Source organism: Bos mutus, chromosome 17, assembly GCF_027580195.1.
Source record: "Bos mutus isolate GX-2022 chromosome 17, NWIPB_WYAK_1.1, whole genome shotgun sequence".
Classification (NCBI taxonomy): domain Eukaryota; kingdom Metazoa; phylum Chordata; class Mammalia; order Artiodactyla; family Bovidae; genus Bos; species Bos mutus.
Window position 1 is genome coordinate 65,376,502 of NC_091633.1, and position 24,470 is coordinate 65,400,971.

Sequence of the window (24,470 nt, forward strand, 5' to 3'; positions counted from 1 at the left end):
TATTAATAAAATTGAATATATTTTTTCCAATTGACAGGAAACATAATTGACTGTTCTGATCTTTTGAGTATTTTTATTGGAATCTTGTTCTTTATGATTCCACTCATCAGCCACCCACAACCAAAGCATTTTCAAATTGAATCCTAGCTCTATCAATAAAAGGTCAGTTTGTTTGATAACAGATACCCTTAAGAGGTTATAGAATAAAAGTTTAGGGAAAACAGAAAGGATTCTGTCACTTACTGTGTGACCTTGGGCAAAGTTACTTAAGCTCTCTGTGCTTTACTTACCTCATCTAAAAAATTAACAGTGATACTCATGTCACAGAATTATTTCAAGGATTAAAGTAATTAGAACCTATACCACAGTAAACATACAATGAGTGACAGTTTCCCTTCCTACTCTTCTATTCTAGGACCACCTTTAAAATATTGAAAGGAAGTTATCATGTTTCCCTTTAGTCTGTACTTGAGGCTGAAAAGACACCCAAATTTTTCAATGATTATTCATGTGACATTAAGCACAGGTAACTTAAATGAGATGAAGCTTATAAAATGAAGTACCTTTACAAATTTCCCCATACAAACTTAAGATGAAAGGTAAATTCTTTTGAAAAATCTAGAACCCAATCCCAGATTTCACTGCTATAAAAAGTGGATTGCCAACAGTTTCATTTATCAGATTGGTATAAAAAACAAAGAGCCAAAAACATTTGGTAAATCTAGCCACTGTCCTCCACAGCCTGTCACTGCCTCACACCATTCCCAAGATTTCCTGGATTACTTCAATTTATCCAGGCACTTTGATTCAGCTTGCTCACTCAACTAAGGCAAAGTTAATTCTGGCTATAGATAAACAAAGCCAGGCTCTAATCAGGGGTTTTGTAGATTTAACTAATTAAGAAACAGCAAAGATCTGGGATAACGTGACCTTCTGAGAAACATGATTGGTCTTTAGGCAGAATCTGATCAATAATCAGCAGTTCTGATTACAGGTCTCAGACAAACAGAAGCATTGGGAAATGTGGACTGTTTTATTGGAGAGCGAGTACTTCAGCAATCTTCCCAGTTACCCTCTGGATAATTACCCAGCCTAGCTCTCAGAGTGTGGAGAAGGCAATGGCACCCCACTCCAGTACTCTTGCCTGGAAAATCCCATGGACAAAGGAGTCTGGTAGGCTGCAGTCCATGGGGTCGGGTCGCTAGGAGTCGGACATGACTGAGCGACTTCACTTTCACTTTTCACTTTCATGCACTGGAGAAGGAAATGGCAACCCACTCCAGTGTTCTTGCCTGGAGAATCCCAGGGATGGGGGAGCCTGGTGGGCTGCCATCTCTGGGATTGCACAGAGTCGGACATGACTGAAGCGACTTAGCAGCAGCTCTCAGAGTGAGCATACTCCTACAAGACAAACTTATCCAGAGTGAATCTCTCTTTTCCACAACACATTTTCTTCCCCTTCCATTGATAATTAGAGTTGACTTTTCTTTTTATTAAGATTATAGTTTCTTGCTGACCTTCTTGCCATACTCGCCACCCGGCTCAAGAGAGAGTGAGCTATCATTACATAAAAAACTAACAAATTAAATATAATCTATCTTAATGAATAGGATTGATTTTTAAATGAAGTACACATTTTTTTCATACTAAATTTTTAAAGTACATGTATCAATTCCCATATTTTCACTGCCAAATGATTTCCAGTCTTGTATTTTGAAATTAAAATTTCAAACTGGAAGGCAAGATAAAGTGAAATTGAAAATATTTATTTCTGTCAGGGCCAATCCTTCTATTCTCACATAACGCTCATTAAGTCCTTCAAAGACCTAACACTGTTATTACACTCAGTTAATGATACCTGCGATTTTCTAGATTCCTGACAGCAATATGATCATTGAATCATGGTTGGCCACTGACTTCTGCTACCAGTGATTAATGAAATATTTCTGAGCTGTTTTTAGAGATAGTTTTTAAAAACCGTCTTTAAATAAAGAGTATGTTGGACATTTTCCCTAAAAGGACTAATTGGCATCTTTTCTTGATCTTTTCTGAAGTTGACATAAAGGAATTATAAGGTTCAATCTAGTTAAAAATAGAAATAGAAGTAAAAAGTCTCAAGAAAATGTAAAGTAAAAAGTCTCAAGCTTCACAAAATAGTTTAAAACATTAGCTTTAACTGTCCAAACTGAATCTGATTTTAATAAGCTGAAATATATATATCAAAATTTGCAAAAGACAAGGAGCATTGAGGGATCAAAAAAAAAAAAAGTAACAAAAATAATTCCTTGATACTACCCTAGAAATAATGTCAATTTTCAAACCTACAGTTTTTTATTGTGATCTATAGCAGAAAGGGATTTTCTTTAACTAAAGTTTTTAAATCACAAGAAGACACATTATGGAGAAAGATAAATGAATCAATCAGCAACAGTTTTAAGGAAAAAAACACACAAAATTCACACCAGGTGTCCTTCATTCCTACCAGACATAAAAATGTAACTTCCAAATACATTCTGTATTTTTTAGCTCAGATTAGTCATAAATTTATGACAAATTAGTTTTAAACTAATTTAACAATAAAAATATTTTCAACAAGTGATCACACATGTAAACTCAAAAGCTACTTCCAACCTGTGAAATGCTACTGACTTATCTTTTCATTACCCTTACACTGATAAACTGTCTCCTTTAAACTGACATTTTTCCAGACACTCAAAAGAACAAAAAGGAAAATGTAAATAGATCATCTGTCTAGCATCTATCCAGAGAATAGCCAATTGTTTATTCAAGGTCCCTAAGGGTCTACATAAATAATGTCCTTTGCAATAAAGTCTCATTAAAACAAATGCCAATATTTAATCCCTAAACACTGTATTTTTCAACTGCATCCTCTCTCCTTTTCTCCCTCTCTCCCTCCCCACCCATTCCAGACCTATTCAAGGAGGGACAGTCTACATGCCAGTTTAAACTCTTCATTAAATAAAAGAAACTTTTATTGAATAAGTAAAGATAAGCCTCTTGGGTCAAACATCATATGAAGTGAAGAACCAAGTATTTTCTTTCGACATTAAAAATAAACATTCTAATTCATATCAATAATATGCATGGCTCTGATAAAAAGAATACAGAGCCTAATATTCTAATAAAGGTATGATTATTGAATTTTGCAAATTAGCAGACTCAGCACTTAAAGAACTTAAGAGCAATTCATTTAGATCCTTCACTGGGCTTACTTCAATTCTGTTTTAATCATTTACGCTTTGCAATCACATACATTTGAAAAATACCACAGGATATTTGAATAAAGAGTAACTGCATCTTAACATGCAGTCTGGGCAATTAAACCTTTACTAATGAGTAACCTGAAAACCGATAAATTTTGATATATTTCTACAAACCTCTGTTTTCTCTTTCAGTGTTCTTTATAAACAAATATGCATACACAAAGGGTATACTTTGTTCTCTGATGAATATTTTACAACTTACTTTGAAACATCTGTCATTATTATATTAAACATTTTTGCTAATAAAATGCTACAAGAGCTAAGAAATATTATTCAAACCAAACTCTGAAATTTGAACACTGATCATCATTTCAATAATGTACGCTGCTTTAAAATTTATTTACAAAATTTATTTTTCACAAAATTATTTTGGAGGTAACGTTTTAACAGAAAAGCTCAGACCTCACATAAGCTGACAAGCTCCAATCCTTTTTCTGGGATCCAGTCCCAGTTTCTCTTTAATTGTGCCACACATAAAACACAGCAATCTCATTCTGATATCAAAATTTCCAAATAAACTTTTCTGGTACAAAACTCATGTTTTATGTTTTCTAGTCCCATGATTTCTTCCGAGGAAATTTCCATTTTGCTAAGCTACTATCAAGCATATTTTTATTAACCAACAACTATTATTCAATATGAACAGTTCATTTTTTGTTGCTGACTCACTATAAAATTCAGAACTGAAGTCATCCTACGGCACAAAGGTTTATTGTCTACAGGGACAGATATTAACTATACTTTCAAATAAAGAAAATAATCCCTGATCAAACCCAAGACTATTATCTAACTTGCTCAGATTTACAAGAATAAACTGCCCAGCCCAGCACATAATCACAATAACAATCAATTCATCCACAAATTATTTTCCCCAAATCCTGTTTGAATCAGAAGGATAATAAGATTCAATATACTGCATATAGCCTACTTTTTAACGGCAAATAACTTAAATCAAGAGATCTACCAAAAAAAAAAAGAAAAAAAATCTATCAACTAAAATTATTAACAGCAGAAATCTCTCTTTATTTGATTGGATTCCAGGTGAAAAAAGAACAGACTACAAGGGAAGTATGGTAGGCAAAAGCATGAAAAGCAGGGCTGTAGCTGGGAGGGACTGGGGGCAGGGGGAGAGGGGACAACAGAGGACGAGATGGCGGGATGGCATCAGCGACTCGATGAGTGAACTCTGGGAGGTGGTGATGGACAGGGAGGCCTGGCGTGCTGCGATTCATGGGGTCGCAAAGAGTCGGACACGACTGAGTGACTGAACTGAACTGACTGAGGAGAGTCAGAAACAGGATTTCTTATCAAAGCAATAATATCCATGGCAGCAATCAATGGAATGGAACAGAAGCAACAAACTAAAATCGTACCACTTAAGTGACAACAGGAGCCTAGTGACAAAGGAAGAGGGAAAAGATATCAAAACAAGTGACAAAACTAAAGACCACCATCATAAAAACAACTTACAATGACTTAAAAGAGAATGAATTAATTTTTTAAATAATGGGAGCTAGAGAGAAAAACGAAACTACTACAAATTCTACTCCAAATTGAAGACAGTGGGAACTATTTGGGAAATACTACCAACATAAACTATACAAAATTTAAACAACCAGGGGGAAACTGGTAAATTATGACCTGGATGCAGAGTGCTTCACTAACTAAAGCCTTTGACTGTGTGGAGCACAACAAACTGTGGAAAGTTCTTAAAGAGATGGGGACATCAGACCGCCTTAACTGTCTGCTGAAAAATCTGTATGAAGGCCAAGAAACAACAGTTAGAACTGAACATGGAACAACAGACTGGTTCAAAATTGGGGAAGGAGTACATCAAGGCTACATATTGTCACCTTAAGTATTTATCTGTTTAACATCTATGCAGAGTACATCATGTGGAATACCAGGATAGATGAAGCACAAGTTGGAATCAAGCCTGCTGGGAGAAATAATAAGCTCAGATATATCCAGATGATACCACCCTAATGGCAGAAAGTGAAGAGGAACTAAAGAGCCTTGTGATGAGGATGAAAGAGGAGAGTGAAAAAGCTGGCTTAAAACTCAACACTCAAAACACCATGACATCTGTTCCCATCACTTTATGCCAAATAAAAGGGGAAAAAGTGGAAGCAGTGACAGGTTTTATTTTCTTGGGCTCCAAAATCACTGTGGACGGTGACTGCACCCATGAAATTAAAAGACCCTTGCTCCTTGGAAGGAAAGTTATGACAAACTTAAGACAGCATATGAAAAAGCAGAGACATCTATCAGCCAACAAAGGTCCGTACAGTCAAAGAGAATTGGACCATAAAGAAGACTGAGCACTGAAGAATTGATGCTGTCTAATTGTGGTGCTGGAGAAGACTCTCAAGAGTCCCTTGGACTGCATGAAGGTCAAATCAGTCAATCCTAAAGGAAATCAACCCTAAATATTTCTTCAAAGGATTGATACTGAAGCTCCAATACTTTGGCCACCTGATGTGAAGAGCTGACTCACTGGAAAAGATCCTGATGCTGGGAGAGACTGAGGGCAGAATGAGAAGGGGGCAACAGAGGATGACATGGTCAGATGGCATCACCAAGTCAATGAACATGAGTCTGAGCAAACTCTGGGAGATGGTGAAGAACAGGGAAGCTTGCAGTCCATGGCATTGCAAAGAGTCAAACACAATTTAGCAACTGAACAACAGTAACATCCAACAATTACAACAGTCTTCAAGATAGAAAATTATTCTGTAATTCTGCATATGGTTCTTCAGGGTGAGTATTTTATATTATAATGATTACTGGAAAATGGCTTCAGAAAAAAATCCATCATACTGTTTTATATTAAATAGCAAACCAGCGTGTGTGTTCTCACCTTGCAACCCCACTGACTGTAGCATGCTGCTCTGTCCACGGGATTTTCCCAGGCAAGAATACTGGAGTGGGTTGCCATTTCCTACACCAGGGGATCTTCCTGACACAGGGGTCATGGCAGGTGGATTCTTTACCACTTGTGCCACCTGGGGAGCCCCCTCTCTATCAAATATTACCTATAACTCAGCCTTTTTCTATTTATATTAAATATTACCCATATATCAGCTTTCTTTCTATTTATCTCTTCTGAAGACTGCAGGAAATTTTTTCTTTCCCTTGTATCACTATTATTTATTTTTTTTATTTAACACTTTTTCTATCTTTATTGAAATAAGTCAGACAAAGACTGCACAAATTTTTAAAACTCAGATCCTATTTAATTTGTTCCATAAACTGAAATTAAAGGGCACTGTATTCAAAGTAAGATGAAAATACTGAACTTACTACATATGGTCCAGGAAGTTACAAGAAATTAATACTACTGAATTTAAAAGACGGCAGAAAGTTTCATAGATATTAGTAACATCTGCCTTTTTCCCAACAGAGGGCTGGTCTAGAAAAATCACAGTTGACTCTTTTTAAGAGTCAACTTTAGAGGTGAAAGAACAGAAATTTGTTTAACTGGTCCAAAATAGATCACCAAATTGCTTCTTCTCCAAAATACAAAAAAAAAAAAAAACACATCACAGTATAATGGAACAATAAAGAAGAAGGAAATTCTACTAGAGTACTATACTTATTTTCCTTTATAGTTTCTCACTAAGACAATGAATGATGAAAAAATATATACATATACAATACTATTGCAAGATATTAATGACACAGGAATGAAGAGGGGGTAAAACTAAGAAGGTATAATACAGGAACTCTCTATCTTCCATTCCTATAACTTAAAACATCTAAAAAATAAGATCTATTACTTTGCTTAAATGTTTTAATAAAACAAAAAATGAGACAGCACAAGGCTGCCTACTACCATTGAAGCTTTTAGCTTCCTTGTAAACATTTTCCTTCAACAACTATCTTTCCTAAGTATAAAAATAATATGTGAAGTGAAGTCACTCAGTCGTGTCTGACTCTTAACGACCCCATGGACTGCAGCCTCCCAGGCTCCTCCGTCCATGGGATTTTCCAGGCAAGAGAACTGGAGTGGGGTGCCATTTCCTTCTCCAGGGGATCTTCCTGACTCAGGGACTGAACCCGGGTCTCCTGCATTGCAGGCGGACGCTTTACCCTTTAAGCCACCAGGGAGGCCCAATAATATAGGAATATGGATAAATTTTTGGAAAATTAAAAATTTCAAAAATCAAAATTTCCAGTAATTCATGGAATAATAATGTAGCTTCAGTGTACATTTCCTTGCTTTTTATATATGAAAAATATATACATACTTCAAATATTTACTATTACACAGCATGTTATGTCCGACTCTTAGCGATCCCATGGACTGCAACCTACAAAGCTCTTCCGATGGGATTTTCCAGGCAAGAGTACTGGAGTAGGTTGCCATTGCCTTCTCCCCAGAAAAATACTATTTACATGAAATAATGTCCCCCTTGTTTTAACTTGGTCTTTTTTTTCCTTATACACTGCAGCAGGTTTAATAGCAGCCCCAAAGGTATGCCCAAGTTGTAAGCCCCAGAACCTAGAGAGAGGACTGTATTTAGAAAAACAATCTTTGTACCTGTGATTGTGGACTCTGAGATCCGATCAGCCAGGATTAAGGCGGGCCCTTGTTTGTCTATGCTCAGCTGCTCATTTGCGTTGACTCCTTGCTACCCATGGACTATAGCCTGCCAGGCTCCTCTGTGCACAAACTTTTCCAGGCAACAATACTGGAGTGGGTTGTCATTTCCTACTCAATAACTTGGTCTTTTTACTATCACATAGTCTTCAAGTTCACCTGGTATTATCACTAAGTTTCTAATCAACAGCTAGGATTTAAGGTCTTGCACCCAAGACTTTGGAAGGAATATAGAAAGAGAGATGGGACAAAAATCAAACTGCAGTGAGAGTTACTGAACTACCAAGACTAACACCTGAATGATGACTCGGAGGCAGCATTCCCTTCCCAAGTATCTAAGTCAGACACTGTGCAAGAGAGAGCAAAGTACTGGACACCACATGAACATCTGGCAATTGACAACCAGACTCAAAGACCAAATTTCACCAAAACTTCCTTATACTAACTCTACGTATATACATCTCAAGAGCAGGGACAGGAAAAAAGTATTTTAATAGATCTGTCATTCATTCATCCACCCAATCAGCGGCATCCAAATCATCATACATTACTATGTTTAAGTGGGAAAAGTACTGAAATCCTTGATTTAACTTATTTCATATTACTCAAATTTATTCAGAAAATTGTTAAATAATCAACAACATACTACAACAGTATATTCATTTAAAACATGCCTTACAAAACTTTTTACTTAATCAACAATCCTAAACTTTGCTAAAATGAGATTAAGAACTTTTTGGTTGTAATCACTGGTAACAAACTCACCAGGTGATTCTCCCCCCACATCTGAGGCTTGAGCTGAATCTACCGAAGAAACCACACTAACAGCATTGGTAGGTATACCTGTAAGTGTGGAAGGTAAGACTGCTGATTTTTTTGTTGCAACGATGACACTTCTGTAATAAAGAAAATAAATAGATTTTAAAATATAGAAGATCACACAGTTACATAAATTTCAAAACACAAAATAGGAAACCAATTTCTTTCTACCATATTATCTCTATTTTCATGTACAATTTAGAAAATATTCTCAACAAGGACTCACTTCAATAGTATTCACATTAATTTATTCTTTACTTTTCAGAATCAAGATAATGTTCTATGAAAATATAATAATACATGTTAACATTTAAACTTATATTTACTACATTCTTTAAATTTAAAATCATCTTTAATTATCCAACTTAAAATATAAACAAAGGTATATACAAAAAAGAAATATGGCATTCATGTGGAGAGGTAACTTTTTCTTAACCTCAGAAGTAAAGCAGGAAACTCAACAGATTTCTACAAGAATTTTAAAGCACCAGTAAGTTGAAATGATAAAACCTTAGAAATCGTATAAAGTAAGAAAATGCAGACATCAACAATTTTTAAACATGTATACAATCAAATTTTTACTTTTCAACCCTCAAAGACTATCTTGTGATAATATTACAAAGAAAAAATAATGCATACATATAAAAGCTAGATGTAAAAATATCAACTAATCAAATTTGTTCATCTCTGTATTATTTAAACACAGGTATTTATGATATACCAATTTCAATTAAAGGGTAATACTTTATGCCAAAATAGTAACTAAAAGACCTTATTAGGCATAACATAAAATGCACTTTTAATTGAAGTTAGCTCCATAAACATGCAAAAACACAGTTAATGAGGTAAAGAGGACAGCTGATATATAATGCACTCCCACAGCAGTGCTTACTTTTAATTACCTGGTGTTAACCATAAGCCTAAAGTCTTCAACATTCAATTTGTTTAATCACATCTTTTGTTGACAATATTGTAACTGCAAGCTTCAAGTATTCCCTTAACAGCTTTATTCAGTTTCGAAATAAAGTTACTTAGACACTTGATCCCAATAAATGCATTCAGAAGTGAAAATTATACAATTCCAATACTTTAAAATACATTTTGTTTCTTTTGTTACATCGAAAGAGATAACACGAAGTGAAATAGGTTCTGTTTTACTTCAGTGCCTATCATGTGACAGCAAACACTGCTGCCAATTAAATCCAGTTCTCTGTGCTAGGCATGGCGTAGCCAATGTACTGGGGTGGCTGGTGGCACATCATTATAAGGGTGACTGCCAATGTTAACTATACACTAAAAAATAGAAGCAACAGCCACCTGAGCCCTCAATCCAAAATGCTGTGCTTAAATCACGGTAGCTTGTATCACGTGAAGATTATTGACTTTAGGGGGAGTGGATGACCACCCCCCTGCATGTGTGCACGTGTGTGTGTGTCTGTGTGTGTATGTGTACACGTGTGCTGGTAGTACATTCACAAAACAATACAAAATGTTCTTTGTGAATTACCTGCTTGAAGGCAAAACTTCACAAGCCTATTGTTTAAGAAAATCTGTAGCTATTTATTTGCTAACAAGCTATTTTGATGGGAGAGGGGCGAACATGGATGATCTACTCTGATATTTGACCACAAAAGAAACAACTAGCAAGATCTAGTTTACTCATACAAGAGCCAAGTACTGATAGGAGCAACAATTTAGTATTTAGAAAAGGGAAACCGTTTTTTCTATATTTGAAATTTAAGCCATAAGCCTACCCTATGTACCGGCGATTCTACTCTTATAAATTTCCTCACCATAACTTAAGTCCATAAAGAATAGATATAATAACATTAAGAAATGCTTTACTAATAACAACCAAAAACTGGAAATAGCCCTGAATCTTTAAGCAGAAAAATGAATTAAAATTTGGTGGTATACACATAGAATGGGATAATAGTAATAGAAATAAACTACTGATTAACATAACATGTATGAATCTTAAAAGCATTATGTTAAGTGAAGGAAGCCTTATACAGAAGAACACATACTTTGTATTTCCTTTAAGGATGTAAGGATGTAAGTCCTTCATGAACTTCCTACATGACGCTCTAGAAAAGGCAAAATTAATCTGTTGTTTAAACAATATAGAACAATAATTGTCTGTGAGGGTAGGATAGGCACTAGCCAGGAAGAAGCGTTAAGGAGCTTTCAAGACTGAGGACAACTCGACTGGAAATTTAGGTTAGGTGTTTAACTTGTCAAAACTCATAAAATGGAACACTTAAGATTTGTGCCTATCATAGTATGTACACTTTACCTTAAAAAACTGTATTGGTCTTTGGTTAGAGATCTATGCGCCTTAACTGTTTAAGACCGAAGTGATCTTATGCCTGCAACTTACTTTGAAATGCATAAAAAAGTAAGACTGATGGATACAGAGATGGTTATATGGAGAACTGTACAATGAAGTAAACAAACAAAGACTAATTGCAGAATCTCAATGACAGGTCACTAAATGTTCACTGTACAATACTTTGAACTTCTCTGTATGTTTAACAAAATGGTGAAAAGATAGCAACAACAAAAAATTTACCACAGATGTCCCATAAAACACATAATTTCTATTCTTCCAAGATGGCACAGTTAATAAAAGATAACAAAAGAACCTGACCTCATTTCTGTTCCTTCAAACAAGGGCCATTAATAATGTTTTCAATCATAAATAACAGCTATAACTTAGTTCAGTAAATATTTATTTTTCTATATCTTTCACACATTCTCATTCCAAACACATCTGAAGTGTGGCTTCCTATATGAATTTACATTTAACTAGCATTCCTTACAGACTTCTGCAATACGCTCTTACGGTTCTTGAACTAAGCATGTACATTATTTCACAGCTCCAATCCTCTGTACGTGCTATTTCTCTACCAAGATCCCTTCCGCTTAGTCTGTTTGCCAGCAATCTTCCTTCTCACCTTTCAAAACCTTGCCAAAGGTTAAGCGTCCCCAGACAGCCAAGGCGATGTTCACTATATTCTTTGTGTTCTCACGTGATCCAATTATACAAACTTTAATAAATACATACAATACATGATCCTATCATATAAACTTAACAAATCATTAATGAATGCTAAGATTAAGCACTGATAATATGTCAAGAATTACTACTCAATTCACAAAATAATCCTAACATACTTATTACTTTCATTTAAAAAACTGAAAAAGTAAAGTTCAGAAAGGAAAAGTAATTTGTCAAGGTAGATGGCAGAACTGCCCCACAATTCTAGGTTTATCTAAACAAGGGCCTCTAATTTGAACCAGTTCCTCATACTGACCTTTAAGTTTTATTGAGATATAATTCACATTCCATACAATTTATTTATATACAGTATAAAATTAAATGGTTTTTAGAATATTCAAAAACTGTACAACCATCACAATTATATTAACATTTAAACATAATTCTATATTATAATCTATAAGCAATGAGAATAAAGATTTCCAAGATTTAAAATTATTAATACATATGTACTACTACTAAAATACAAAAATATGTCTGTTCAAGAAAAACTGAGTTCTTTAGCAATTTCCTTAGTACATAATAGAAAAATAGAATGAATCAATTTCCATATTCAATGATTGTTTCAAATCACCTCTGAGAAAGTAACATAATAATGCTTTAGCTTTGGGCTATATAAAAACAAAGAAAATTCAGTCACAAAGATTCATTTAGAAGGACATTAAGTAGGAGGCAAATTTCATATTTTCACTCCCTTTACTGTTTTTATTACTATAAATTTTCTGTGTAAAAGACTAAAATCTTCAACACAGGGTATACTTAAGCTGCCATACTCATCATGTATAAAGTGTGACTCTAAACTGTTAGGAATGTTGTTTAGTTGCTAAATCCTGTCCAGCTCTTTTGTGACCCCATGGACTGGAGCCCACCAGGGTCCTCTGTCCACGGGATTTTCCAGGCAAGAATACTGAAGTCGGTTGCCATTTCCTTCTCCAAGGGATCCTCCCGACCCACGGATCAAAGCTGTATCTCCTGCTTGACAAGCAGATTCTTTACCTCTGAGCAAATGGATTAGTAAAGGCTGTCTTAAAATTTTAATAAAATGGCATCATTTTCATCCTACAGCTTGAGGTTCTACTTAAAATAAACTGAAATCCTTGACTGAATTTTTGATATATGCCATCAATTTTAAGAAAAAGCACTTCAAACTTTCTGGCATAAAAAAATCAGAAGACAGATAAGTCCTTTAATTATGCAAGCTGTTTTTCCAAACTTTCAAGTTATAACGAAATATTAAAGTATAAAATTCCACATATTATAGCTTTTTTTCTTTATACTCACCAACTTTAATAATTAGTATCTGTAAAGCACTATGCCAAGGACATATATGAATTATGTTACTTACATTTACAACAAACTACCACCACCATGAGGGGATTATTTATACTAACAACCCGAGAGGTAAGCACTTCATATTATTAGCCCCATTTTACAAATGAGAAAGAAGTAACTTTCCTTAGCCTCCACAGATAGAAAGTATAAACACTGCTGACTTTTCTTTTTCTTACCTGAACTAGGGAGACTTTTTTGAAGATTTCTTTTTATTGAGTAACAACAAAAAGAGAGCAACATTTTCTTCCAGATCACTAAGGTTCAGAAGTTCCATTTCAGAACTGTATCAGTTTGAAATATCATAAACTTTCACAGAAACGCTATTTTCTTTAACATGCAAATAGTTCACTAAAGGAGAAGAGCATTTTAAGCCAAGTACTTTAGTCCCTAAGGATCTAGCTGAAAAGCCAGACAAAGCCCTTGAACTTTATCAAGATAAATCCCTGGTATCCACTAATCACCAGAGAGGATCTCTGAGTGAGATAAGAGCAGGAATTTTGGCATGGGAATGAACACAAACACCTTGCCATCCACAAAGGCCCACAACCTGGCAGCCTATCAGCAAGGTTCCACTCATGGAGCTGTTACTCTAAACTTTCCAGCTATTGCTTGGAAGTTGATAATTCTTAAGATATGAGGAGAGTTGTGATTTCTGACACAGCATTCCAGAGATAAATACACGATCAGAGGGATGCTTTGAAATTCTCAAAGATACTCCTTTGGTCTAAAGCTGCATGAAAAGTTTTTCAAAAGGTGTCTCTTGCTTTGAAAAAGAGGGGGGGAAACCAGAGCAGTTTGCTTGCCATCAGACAATATGTTAAGTGCATACCAGACATGTAAGCTCCAAATAGCCTCCTGAAAAATAGTACTGCCAAATTCCCCTTTGTTTTGTATTTTAATAAATCTCTAAAATTGTATTCCCTTTGCAGTTTCCTGAATAGGTTCATAACCTACTCACTGAAGGTATCATGAAGGCACAAAAATTTTTTACACTATTTAAAAAGAAATAAATGCCAAAACACATGAAAATTGGGGAATTTATAACGAAACAACTTTGATTATATTAGAAATATACATTAAATATAAAAACCTACCCTCAAGTTTTTCTCATTATTTAGTCTAAGACAAATACAAATTTAAACAAGTTTATAAATACTGTCAATTTTTTCAAAAACCTAATCATTTACACCTCAAAATATAGTCACTGCACTTTGTCATATACTTTTTGAGACATACGGAAACATATATATGTTTGTTTTTTTTTTAAGACCATTAAAGCCCAAATTAAACTGTACTCTGCTTTTTCATTTAATAATATATCTTCAACATCATTTTACATCAATACATAGTGTTGTGCTTCTCTCTCTCTCATCAGTGGCTGCAGAGTATTTACCATATGCATAGGAAACAACACATGTAACCAGTTCTTCATTTGCAACCATGTTCGCATAGCACTGCCAAATGACAGGGTAGAGAGTCACTGGCTATGGCTCAAATCTCAGCTCCACCACTTATTAGCACAAGAGCTTAAGCTGCTTTTTTACATTCCCTATGCTTCAGTTTCTTCATCTGTAAAGTAAGAACAAAAACAGTATCTGTCTACCCACCTACCTGCCTATCTACAACAATGCACTTTAACACTTTAACAGGGTAAAAGCTCAACAGGTATTAGCTTAATTATGAAATTCCTCTTACAGGAAGAAAACATCTTGTACCTGCATACATCTGTATAAACTTCTAGAGATATAATTAAGTTTGCATATTTTAAACTTTAATTAACTGCCAATTTTCCCTCAAATAAACTGAACCACGATGCTCTCCACAATATACCCTCAATAAGACTACGCATAATCTTTTAAACTTCTAGATTTCTTCATGCTAAGTGCTACAGATCAATATATAGTCAATATCATTTCACACGAACACATATTGTTCTGCTTTTTTTCCGCTTTAATAGCCATATAGTATCACAATGTCATACAGGAAACTGAGACTCAGGAGGATGAGGTAATCTGTCCAAATCCACTAATAAGTAAGTAATCAAGCCAGAACTCACACACAGCTGTGTTTGATTTCCAGAAGCAATATATAACTCCTACAACCCTAATTAAAAAAAAAATAATAGGAAGAAAGGAATAAAAGGAAAAAAAAATCTGACTCTAGCAACCACTGTATCTACAACAACACATCATACATATACCAATATGCTATTTACCTGGAATTTAGACTATCAGTCTTACCATTCTAGGACACTTGATCTAAACTTTAGATGGAGGAAGAAGGAACAAGATGACAGAAGGTGATGACAAAAAGATTTTCCAATAAAATTATATATTCCCTGAGTTCAGCGCACCTTAATTATATAAATCATTTTAACCAGCTTGAATGTCTAATGTGCCAGCAAGTCTGAAGTAGAAAATCAAGAGATAAGATGAAATACAGAGAAGGCACAATGAAATAAACAACCAGACAGAAGGAAATTATGATGAAAATATGTCAAAAGAAAACAGAAGCCAACTGGAAGGAAATCCCACTGGCCAAATAAGAGACAATTTCAGTATCAAGATAAACACAACTGAACAGGATAATTCATTCTATAAAACAGGAAATCATAAGGCCATATATTGAATGTATTGAAATCATTTGATGAAGATGATAACAGTTTCACAGTACCTCTTCCCAAGGAGAAACCCAGAAAATACCATTTAAATAAACGATCTGAATGAATATCATCAGTAACAAGATAAAACTGTGTGCCACTAGACAGAACACAATAGGAAGAAACAGTGCCACTTCCGTGATACTACTCCCAAACACGCTGTAAATTGAACCGAATCTCGAGGAAACATTAGACAAACTAAACTGAGGGACACTCCACAAAACATTATGGACTCTCACCTCCTAAAGGGTCGAGGCTATTAAATTTAAGCAAAGACGAAGGAACTATTCTTCTAAAATGAAGGAGAATAAAGAGACACAACAAAATACAGTATACAATTCTGAATTCAATCCTTCTACTAAAAAGAGCATTGCTGAGAAAAATCAATGAAACTTGAAATGTGTTTGAAGATTTGAAGGGAGTATGATATCTATCTTAATTTCCTTATTGAGATGAATTTACTGTGTATAGCAGAAAAAAACACAATAAACTATTCAAAAAGGATGGAGTACTGTATCAATTTCCCCTCAACAGGTTCAGGAAAAGTAAAAGTTCTTTTAATTGGCAACTTTTCTATAAGGTAGAGCTTGTCAATATTGTAAAGTTTAAAAATAAAATAAAAGAATTCAATAACTCAAATATACGTCTTACAGAGAGAATTTCAGAAAATTTACCGTAAATTTAATATAAAGAAAAATCTCAAGTAAATTAGCCGAAGGTTTCTTAGAACAGAACCAACGAAATCAGCAATCTACAGTCAGCTCTCTCAAGCTGTCAAGACAGACACTTAGATGAATTCCTGAGTCTGCCAGAATTCACAGATTTCCACTTTCTCCACAAAGCCTGGCACATATTGACAGCAGGGGAGTGAAAGATAGCCATCTGGAAGAATAAGTGATTTCTAAGTTGCAACAAACAAAGGAAGAAAATTATTTAATATGCAACTTGCTCTAAACAGTCAGCAAAAACAAGGCTGGGAGCTGACTGTGACTCAGATCATGAACTCCTTATTGCCAAATTCAGACTTAAACTGAAGAAAGTAGGGAAAATCACTAGACCATTCAGGTATGATCTAAATCAAATGCCTTATGATTATACAATGGAAGTGAGAAATAGATTTAAGGAACTAGATCTGATAGAGTGCCTGATGAACTATGGACTGAAGTTTGTGACATCATACAGGAGACAGGGATCAAGACCATCCCCAAGAAAAAGAAATGCAAAAAGCAAAATGGCTATCTGGGGAGGCCTTACAAACAGCTGTGAAAAGAAGAAAAGCGAAAAGGAAAGATACACCCATTTGAATGCAGAGTTCCAAAGAATAGCAAGGAGTGATAAGAAAGCCTTCCTCAGCTATCAGTGAAAAGAAACAGAGGAAAACAACAGAATGGGAAAGACTAGAAATCTCTTCAAGAAAATTAGAGATACCAAGGGAATATTTCATGCAAAGATGGGCTCAATAAAGGACAGAAATGGTATGGACCTAACAGAAGCAGAAGATATTAAGAAGAGGTGACAGGAATACATAGAAGAACTGTACAAAAAAGATCTTCATGACCAAGATAATCACGATGGTGTGATCATTCACCTAGAGCCAGATATCCTGGAATATAAAGTCAAGTGGGCCTTAGAAAGCATCACTACAAAGCTAGTGGAGGGGATGGAATTCTAGTTGAGCTATTTCAAATCCTGAAAGATGATGCTGTTAAAATGCTGCATTCAACATGCCAGCAAAGTTGGAAAATTCAGCAGTGGCCACAGGCCAACTTGAAAAAGTCAGTTTACATTCCAATCCAAAAGAAAAGCAATGCCAAAGAATGCTCAAACTACTGCACAATTGCACTCATCTCACAGGCTAGTAAAGTAATGCTCAAAATTCTCCAAGCCAGGCTTCAGCACTACGTGAACCGTGAACTTCCAGATGTTCAAGCTGGTTTTAGAAAAGGAACCAGAGGAACCAGAGATCAAATTGCCAACATCCGCTGGATGATCGAAAAAGCAAGAGAGTTCCAGAAAAACATCTATTTCTGCTTTATTGACTATACCAAAGCCTTTGACTGTGTGGATCACAATAAACTGTGGAAAATTCTGAAAGAGATGGGAATACCAGACCACCTGACCTGATTCTTGAGAAACCTATATGCAGGTCAGGAAGCAATAGTTAGAACTGGACATGGAACAACAGACTGGTTCAAAATAGGAAAGGGAGTACGTCAAGGCTGTATATTGTCAAACTGCTTATTTAACTTCTATGCAGAGTTCATCATGAGAAACATTGGGCTGGAAGAAGCACAAGCTGGAACCAAGATTGCCGGGAGAAATATCAATAAACTCAGATATGCAGATGACACCACCCTTATGGCAGAAAGTGAAGAGGAACTAAAAAGCCTCTTGATGAAAGTGAAAGTGGAGAGTGAAAAAGTTGGCTTAAAGCTCAACATTCAGAAAGGTAAGACCATGGCATCTGGTCCCATCACTTCATGGCAGACAGATGGGGAAACAGTGGAAACAGTGTCAGACTTTGTTTTTCTGGGCTCCAAAATCACTGCAGAAGGTGATTGCAGCCATGAAATGAAAAGACTCTTACTCCTTGGAAGGAAAGTTATGACCAACCTAGATAGCATATTCAAAAGCAGAGACATTACTTTGCCAACAAAGGTCTGTCTAGTCAAGGCTATGGTTTTACAGTAATCATGTATGGATTTGAGAGCTGGACTGTGAAGAAAGCTGAGCACTGAACAATTGATGCTTTTGAACTGTGGTATTGGAGAAGACTCTTGAGAGTCCCTTGAACTGCAAGGAGATCCAACCAGTCCATCCTAAAGGAGATCAGTCCTGGGTATTCACTGGAAGGACTGATGCTGAAGCTGAAACTCCAATACTCTGACCACCTCATGCAAAGAGTTGACTCATTGGAAAAGACTCTGATGCTGGGAGGGATTCGGGGCAGGAGAAGAAGGGGACAAGAGAGGATGAGATGGCTGGATGGCATCACCGACTTGATGGACGTGAATTTGGGTGAACTCTGGGAGTTGGTGATGGACAGGGAGGCATGGGGTCGCAAAGAGTCAGACATGACTGAGTGACTCAACTGAGCTGAACTGAATGTAATATTAACATTATTCTTAAACAATCTTAATGATTATGTTGATAATAGCATTGAAACATGTATTTTATCATATGTGAAACAGATTGCCAGTCCAGGTTCAATGCATGAGACAAGGTGCTCAGGGCCAGTGCAAGGGATGACCCTGAGGGGTGGGGTGGGGAGGGAGGTGGGAAGGGGCTTCAGGCTGGGGGACACATGTATACCCATGGCTGATTCATGTCAATGTATGGCAAAAACCACTAAAATATTGTAAAGTAATTAGCCTCCAATTAAAATAAATAAATTTAATTTTTAAAAAATGAAATGATATACAAACCCATCAACAAAATATCATAATTTTTAAAAACTAGATTAAAACATCCCTTTTTAATGCTGAAGCTACAAAATTTAGCAAAGTTAAATTCCTGCTTAATCTTTAAACTTCATTATAATGCAGGTATTTATAAGATGCTAAAACAAAAGGCTATTTTTTTTATTTTATTTTATTTTTTAACTTTACAATACTGTATTGGTTTTGCCATATATCGAAATGAATCCACCACAGATATACATGTGTTCCCCATCCTGAACCCTCCTCCCTCCTCCCTCCCCATACCATCCCTCTGGGTCGTCCCAGTGCACCAGCCCCAAGCATCCAGTATCGTGCATCGAACCTGGACTGGCAACTCATTTCATATATGATATTATACATATTTCAATGCCATTCTCCCAAATCATCCCACCCTCTCCCTCTCCCACAGAGTCCAAAAGACTGTTCTATACATCAGTGTCTCTTTTGCTGTCTTGTATACAGGGTTATTGTTACCATCTTTCTAAATTCCATATATATGCGTTAGTATACTGTATTGGTGTTTTCTTTCTGGCTTACTTCACTCTGTATAATAGGTTCCAGTTTCATCCACCTCATTAGAACTGATTCAAATGTATTCTTTTTAATGGCTGAGTAATACAAAAGATATTTATAGTACCTGTCAAAAGATCTGAACTGCACAGGTTGTTCAGCAGAGAGATCACCAAGAGCTCCAAGGCAGGCTGGTTGCAGAAGGGCAGGATCCACAGTGACTCCATCTGCTGGTATGTTTACTAAGCTTCGGAGAATGTCCTTCACGTTGACATTTTTTGAAACTGGAACTGATGGTGCAGCCTTGCTATCCGATTCATTCCCTCCATCACTTTTGGTTTCCTGAGATTTACTGACTTCTGAAGAAAGAGTGCACAGTGCCTCGTTGATGGCATCGGGACCGGCACCGACGCTCGGAGGCACTCCAGGAGCAGCCACGTCTGCGCCGCTGCCTAGCCCAGGAGCTGTTTCTCCCCCAGTGCCTGAGTTCCGCCTTGGAGCAGGTGATGTGCTTTCAGATTCCTCCACAGATGCTGGAGTTAATGGGCTTGATGCTGCTGGTGAGTCCTCTACATCTTACCCAGAAAAAGAAGAAAAGTAAAAATAAAAAAGTTTTACAAATAATTTTAAAAAGGTACATTCACTCCTAATTGTTTTAGATTATGAAATATACAGCACGTTTTAAAAGGCTAAAACAAATTAATCTATAAAATGTACTGAGTAAATATACATATAGTGAAATAGTTTAATAAAATAGTAATAATAAATAAGGTTAGCAAAGTATCTGAGAAAACCCCAAACTGAATATGACATACCAATGGGTAGCAATACAGGATTGAAAGCCATTGGTCTACAAGAAAAAGTCCAAAATCCTTAGCGTATACTCAAGGTTCTTCAATAATATAAGTCTGCTAGGATGTAAACTTCATCAGGGTAGCGAATTTGTCTTCATTAACACTTCACCTCCAGCACCAGTGACCATGCCTGGGCCTCCAACAATGCCCGGCAAGTACTAGGTCCACCAGTAAGTATTTTCCAGATCACTATTCATCTCCAACTTCATCTCCTGCTACTCATGCCATAATACATACACAACACAAAATTGCTTACAATCTGCTGTATGGGCTTCTGTGCCTTATACACGGCATTTTTTGAGATAAGAGTCCCAAGACCTCTACCTCAGACATAGTTTCTACTAGAAAACATGTTACCAACCCTATATGGATGAATGATTCAATGAGCTTTAAAAGATAGTCCCACAAGGAACATCACCTTTTCTATTTGATTTTCATTCCCTCCAATCAGGTGTTGATTCCATTTCAACAAAAATGCTCCATCTTGCTAAATCCAATGGCAATTCTCGACCTAACAGCTCTTGACATAACAGGAACAACTGATTATTCCTTCCAGGCTGCTAACACTCTTCCAGCTTTTCACATACCTTATTGTGATTCCTTCTTTACTTCCTTCACTTTTTTTTCTCCCTTATTTCTTAACTTTGTGGAATTTAGTACTCAGTTCTTAATCCTTTTACTTTTTATATCAACATTTATATCGTTAATGGTCTCATTCACTCTCCAAGTATTAAATATCACTATTTCAATCAATCAATCAAATTTAGATTGTTGTATGTAACACTACTTTGCCAACAAAGGTCCGTCTAGTCAAGGCTATGGTTTTTCCTGTGATCATGTATGGATGTGACAGTTGGACTGTGAAGAAGGCTGAGCGCCGAAGAATTGATGCTTTTGAACTGTGGTGGTGGAGAAGTCTCTTGAGAGTCCCTTGGACTGCAAGGAGATCCAACTAGTCCACTCTAAAGGAGATCAGCCCTGGGATTTCTTTGGAAGGAATGACGCTAAAGCTGAAACTCCAGTACTTTGACCACCTCATGCAAAGAGCTGACTCATTGGAAAAGACTCTGATGCTGGGAGGGATTGGGGGCAGGAGGAGAAGGGGATGACAGAGGATGAGATGGCTGGATGGCATCACCGACTCAATGGTCATGACTCTGAGTGAACTCCGGGAGTGGGTGATGGACAGGGAGGCCTGGCGTGCTGCAATTCATGGGGTCGCAAAGAGTCAGACAAGACTGAGCGACTGAACTGAACTGAATGTAACTGCCTACTTTACATTTTTTTAATATGTCTAAAAGACATCGCAAACACAATATATCAAAAATTAAATTTCTTATCCTTGCCTGAGTATGTTTCACCTTCAGTCTGTCCAACTGCACATTATAATTATTCTTGACTACCTTCCATATTTCACATATGCATGCCTAATATTTTTAAATACTGCTTTCTCACCATCAGAATATATGCAAAATCTCACTGCTTCTCACTAGCCCTACAGTTACCACCCAGGTCAATACCCAAATCACCTCCTGCCTAGATTATTGCAAAATACTCCTAACTGGTTATGTTAGACTGTTACATTAATGGATCTCTAGGTCATGCCTCCTGGAATTCAACCCCTTGAGTAGTTCTTGAGTATGGACTAGGCCTGACTTCAGTTCAGTTCAGTTGAGTTGTTCAGTCATGTGTGACTCTTTGTGACCCCATGGACTGCAGCACGCCAAGCCTCCCTGTCCATCTCCAACTCCCGGAGTTTACTCAAACTAATGTCTATTGAGTTGGCCATCAAACCATCTCATCCTCTGTCATCCCCTTCTCCTGCCTTCAATCTTTCCCATAATCAGGGTCTTCTCCAATGAGTCAGTTCTTCGCATCAGGTGGCCAAAGTATTGAAGCTTCAATTTCAGCATCAGTCCTTCCAATGAATATTCCAAAATCTGAATATATATGAATATTCAGGACTGATTTTCTTTAGGATGGACTGGTTGGATCTCCTTGCAGTCCAAGGGATTCTCAAGAGTCTTCTCCAAAACCACAGTTCAAAAGCATCAATTCTTCGGCACTCAGCTTTCTTTATAGTCCAATTCTCACATCCTTACATGACTACTGGAAAAACCATAGCCTTGAGTAGATGGACATTTGCTGGCAAGGTAATGTCTCTGCTTGTTAATAAGCTGTCTAGGTTGGTCATAACTTTTCTTGCAAGGAGTAAGTGTTTTTTAATTTCATGGCTGCAGTCACCATCTGCAGTGATTTTGGAGCCAAAGAAAATAAAGTCTGTCACAGTTTCCATTGTTTCCCCTTCTATTTGCCATGAAGTGATGGGACCAGATACTATGATCTTAGCTTGCTGAATGTTGAGCTTTAAGCCAACTTTTTCACTCTCCTCTTTCACTTTCATCAAGAGGCTCTTTAGTCCTGCTTCACTTTCTGCCATAAGGGTGGTGTCATCTGCATATCTGAGATTATTGATATTTCTCCCAGCAATCTTGATTCCAGCTTGTGCTTCATCCAGTCCAGCATTTCTCATGATGTTCTCTGCATATAAGTTAAATAAGCAGGGTGATAATATACACCCTTGAAGTACTCCTTTCACTATCTGGAACCAGTCTGTTGCTCCACATCCAGTTCTAACTGTTGCTTCTTGACCTGCATACAGATCTCTCAGGAGTCAGGTCAGGTGGTCTGGTATTCCCATCTCTTGAAGAAATTCCCACAGCGCCTGACTTACTTACACCCATGTGGCAGAAGTGACAATGGGCCAGTTCAGTACCCAATCTTTAAGAAGATCTAAGAGTTTGTGCATTCTCAGAATTCCTGAACATCTCGGAAAGCAGTCTGGCTACCTTGCTGGTAAGATTATGTAGAGAGACCTCCATATAGGAGATAAAGGACCTCCAAACTAATGGAGTAAAACAAAGGAATTTAGCTGAGAGTAGCAAGGTCCCCTCCACACAACCCCAGCCTAGTCACTTTAGTCCATCAGCCCTAGCTCTTGGAGCTATTCTAGCTGAGGCGCTAGATAAATGAGTAGAAACGTTATCTCAGACTTTCCAACCCCAGAAACATCATTTGGAGCAGGAATTATTACCACTGTGCCTTATCTGAATCAAAGTCACGGAATCATGATAACAAGACTAAAATAGGTGGGAGTTTTCGCTTTGAGGTAATCTGTAACACAGTTCCATAACTGAAACTCCACTTTTTCTTGCCATACACGATGTAATCTTAACAAAATTCCACATTCTACTTTTTAATAACGTACATCAATTCTAACTCCTGTACTCAAAGCCCTCCAATAATTTCCCATTCTCCTTGGAGTGAAAATTCACACTCCCTTTCTCCTGGTTATTCCTGATATATTTCCCCACTCAATTTTTATTGTCTTAAGACTTAACCTCTTCTAAAATACTATGCAATTTGTTTCATTATATAAACTCATTTTCTACTTATTCTCCTGGAATACAAGCTCCATGAGGGCAGATTTTTTGCTTATGCTCATCAGTAATGAACAAGTACCTAAGAGGTACCAAATGAATACTGATTGGATAGAGAAATCTCCTCTGTTGGGGAGGAGCTACTCCTATATTAGCTGCTTCTCTAACTATACATCTATAACTGGCAGCTAATATTATACATAACGCCAATTATTACACTTATTTGTAAACAAATATATCTTATAAGAGAATATAAGTTATTCTTCACAACAAATGCTGAGTTAAAAATGTTTAATACTTTATTCGTAAACCATAACGTTTTCTCACTTATTTTTTAATTAGATGACTCACTTAAAACAGCAATCACGTCTCAGGTGCAATTAACTACAGGGTCCTTAAAATACTTCGTTATTAATAAAACTAATTGCATGCTCTCATTAATGTATACACAAATGGATTTAAATTCCA

At 36.5% G+C, this 24,470-nt stretch overlaps 1 protein-coding gene across 4 annotated transcripts in view; it reads right to left on the minus strand.

The window, feature by feature from the left end:
* LRBA (LPS responsive beige-like anchor protein) overlaps window positions 1–24,470 on the minus strand; it is a 759,310-nt gene that overhangs the window by 549,582 nt on the left and 185,258 nt on the right. For all 4 annotated transcript variants that reach the window (XM_070386647.1, XM_070386648.1, XM_070386644.1 and 1 more), the window contains exons 30-31: window positions 19,836–20,283; window positions 8,653–8,783 (exon numbers count right to left, since the gene is read on the minus strand). In XM_070386647.1, the coding sequence (XP_070242748.1) occupies window positions 8,653–8,783; window positions 19,836–20,283 (579 nt within the window). The remainder of the gene's footprint in view (window positions 1–8,652; window positions 8,784–19,835; window positions 20,284–24,470) is intronic.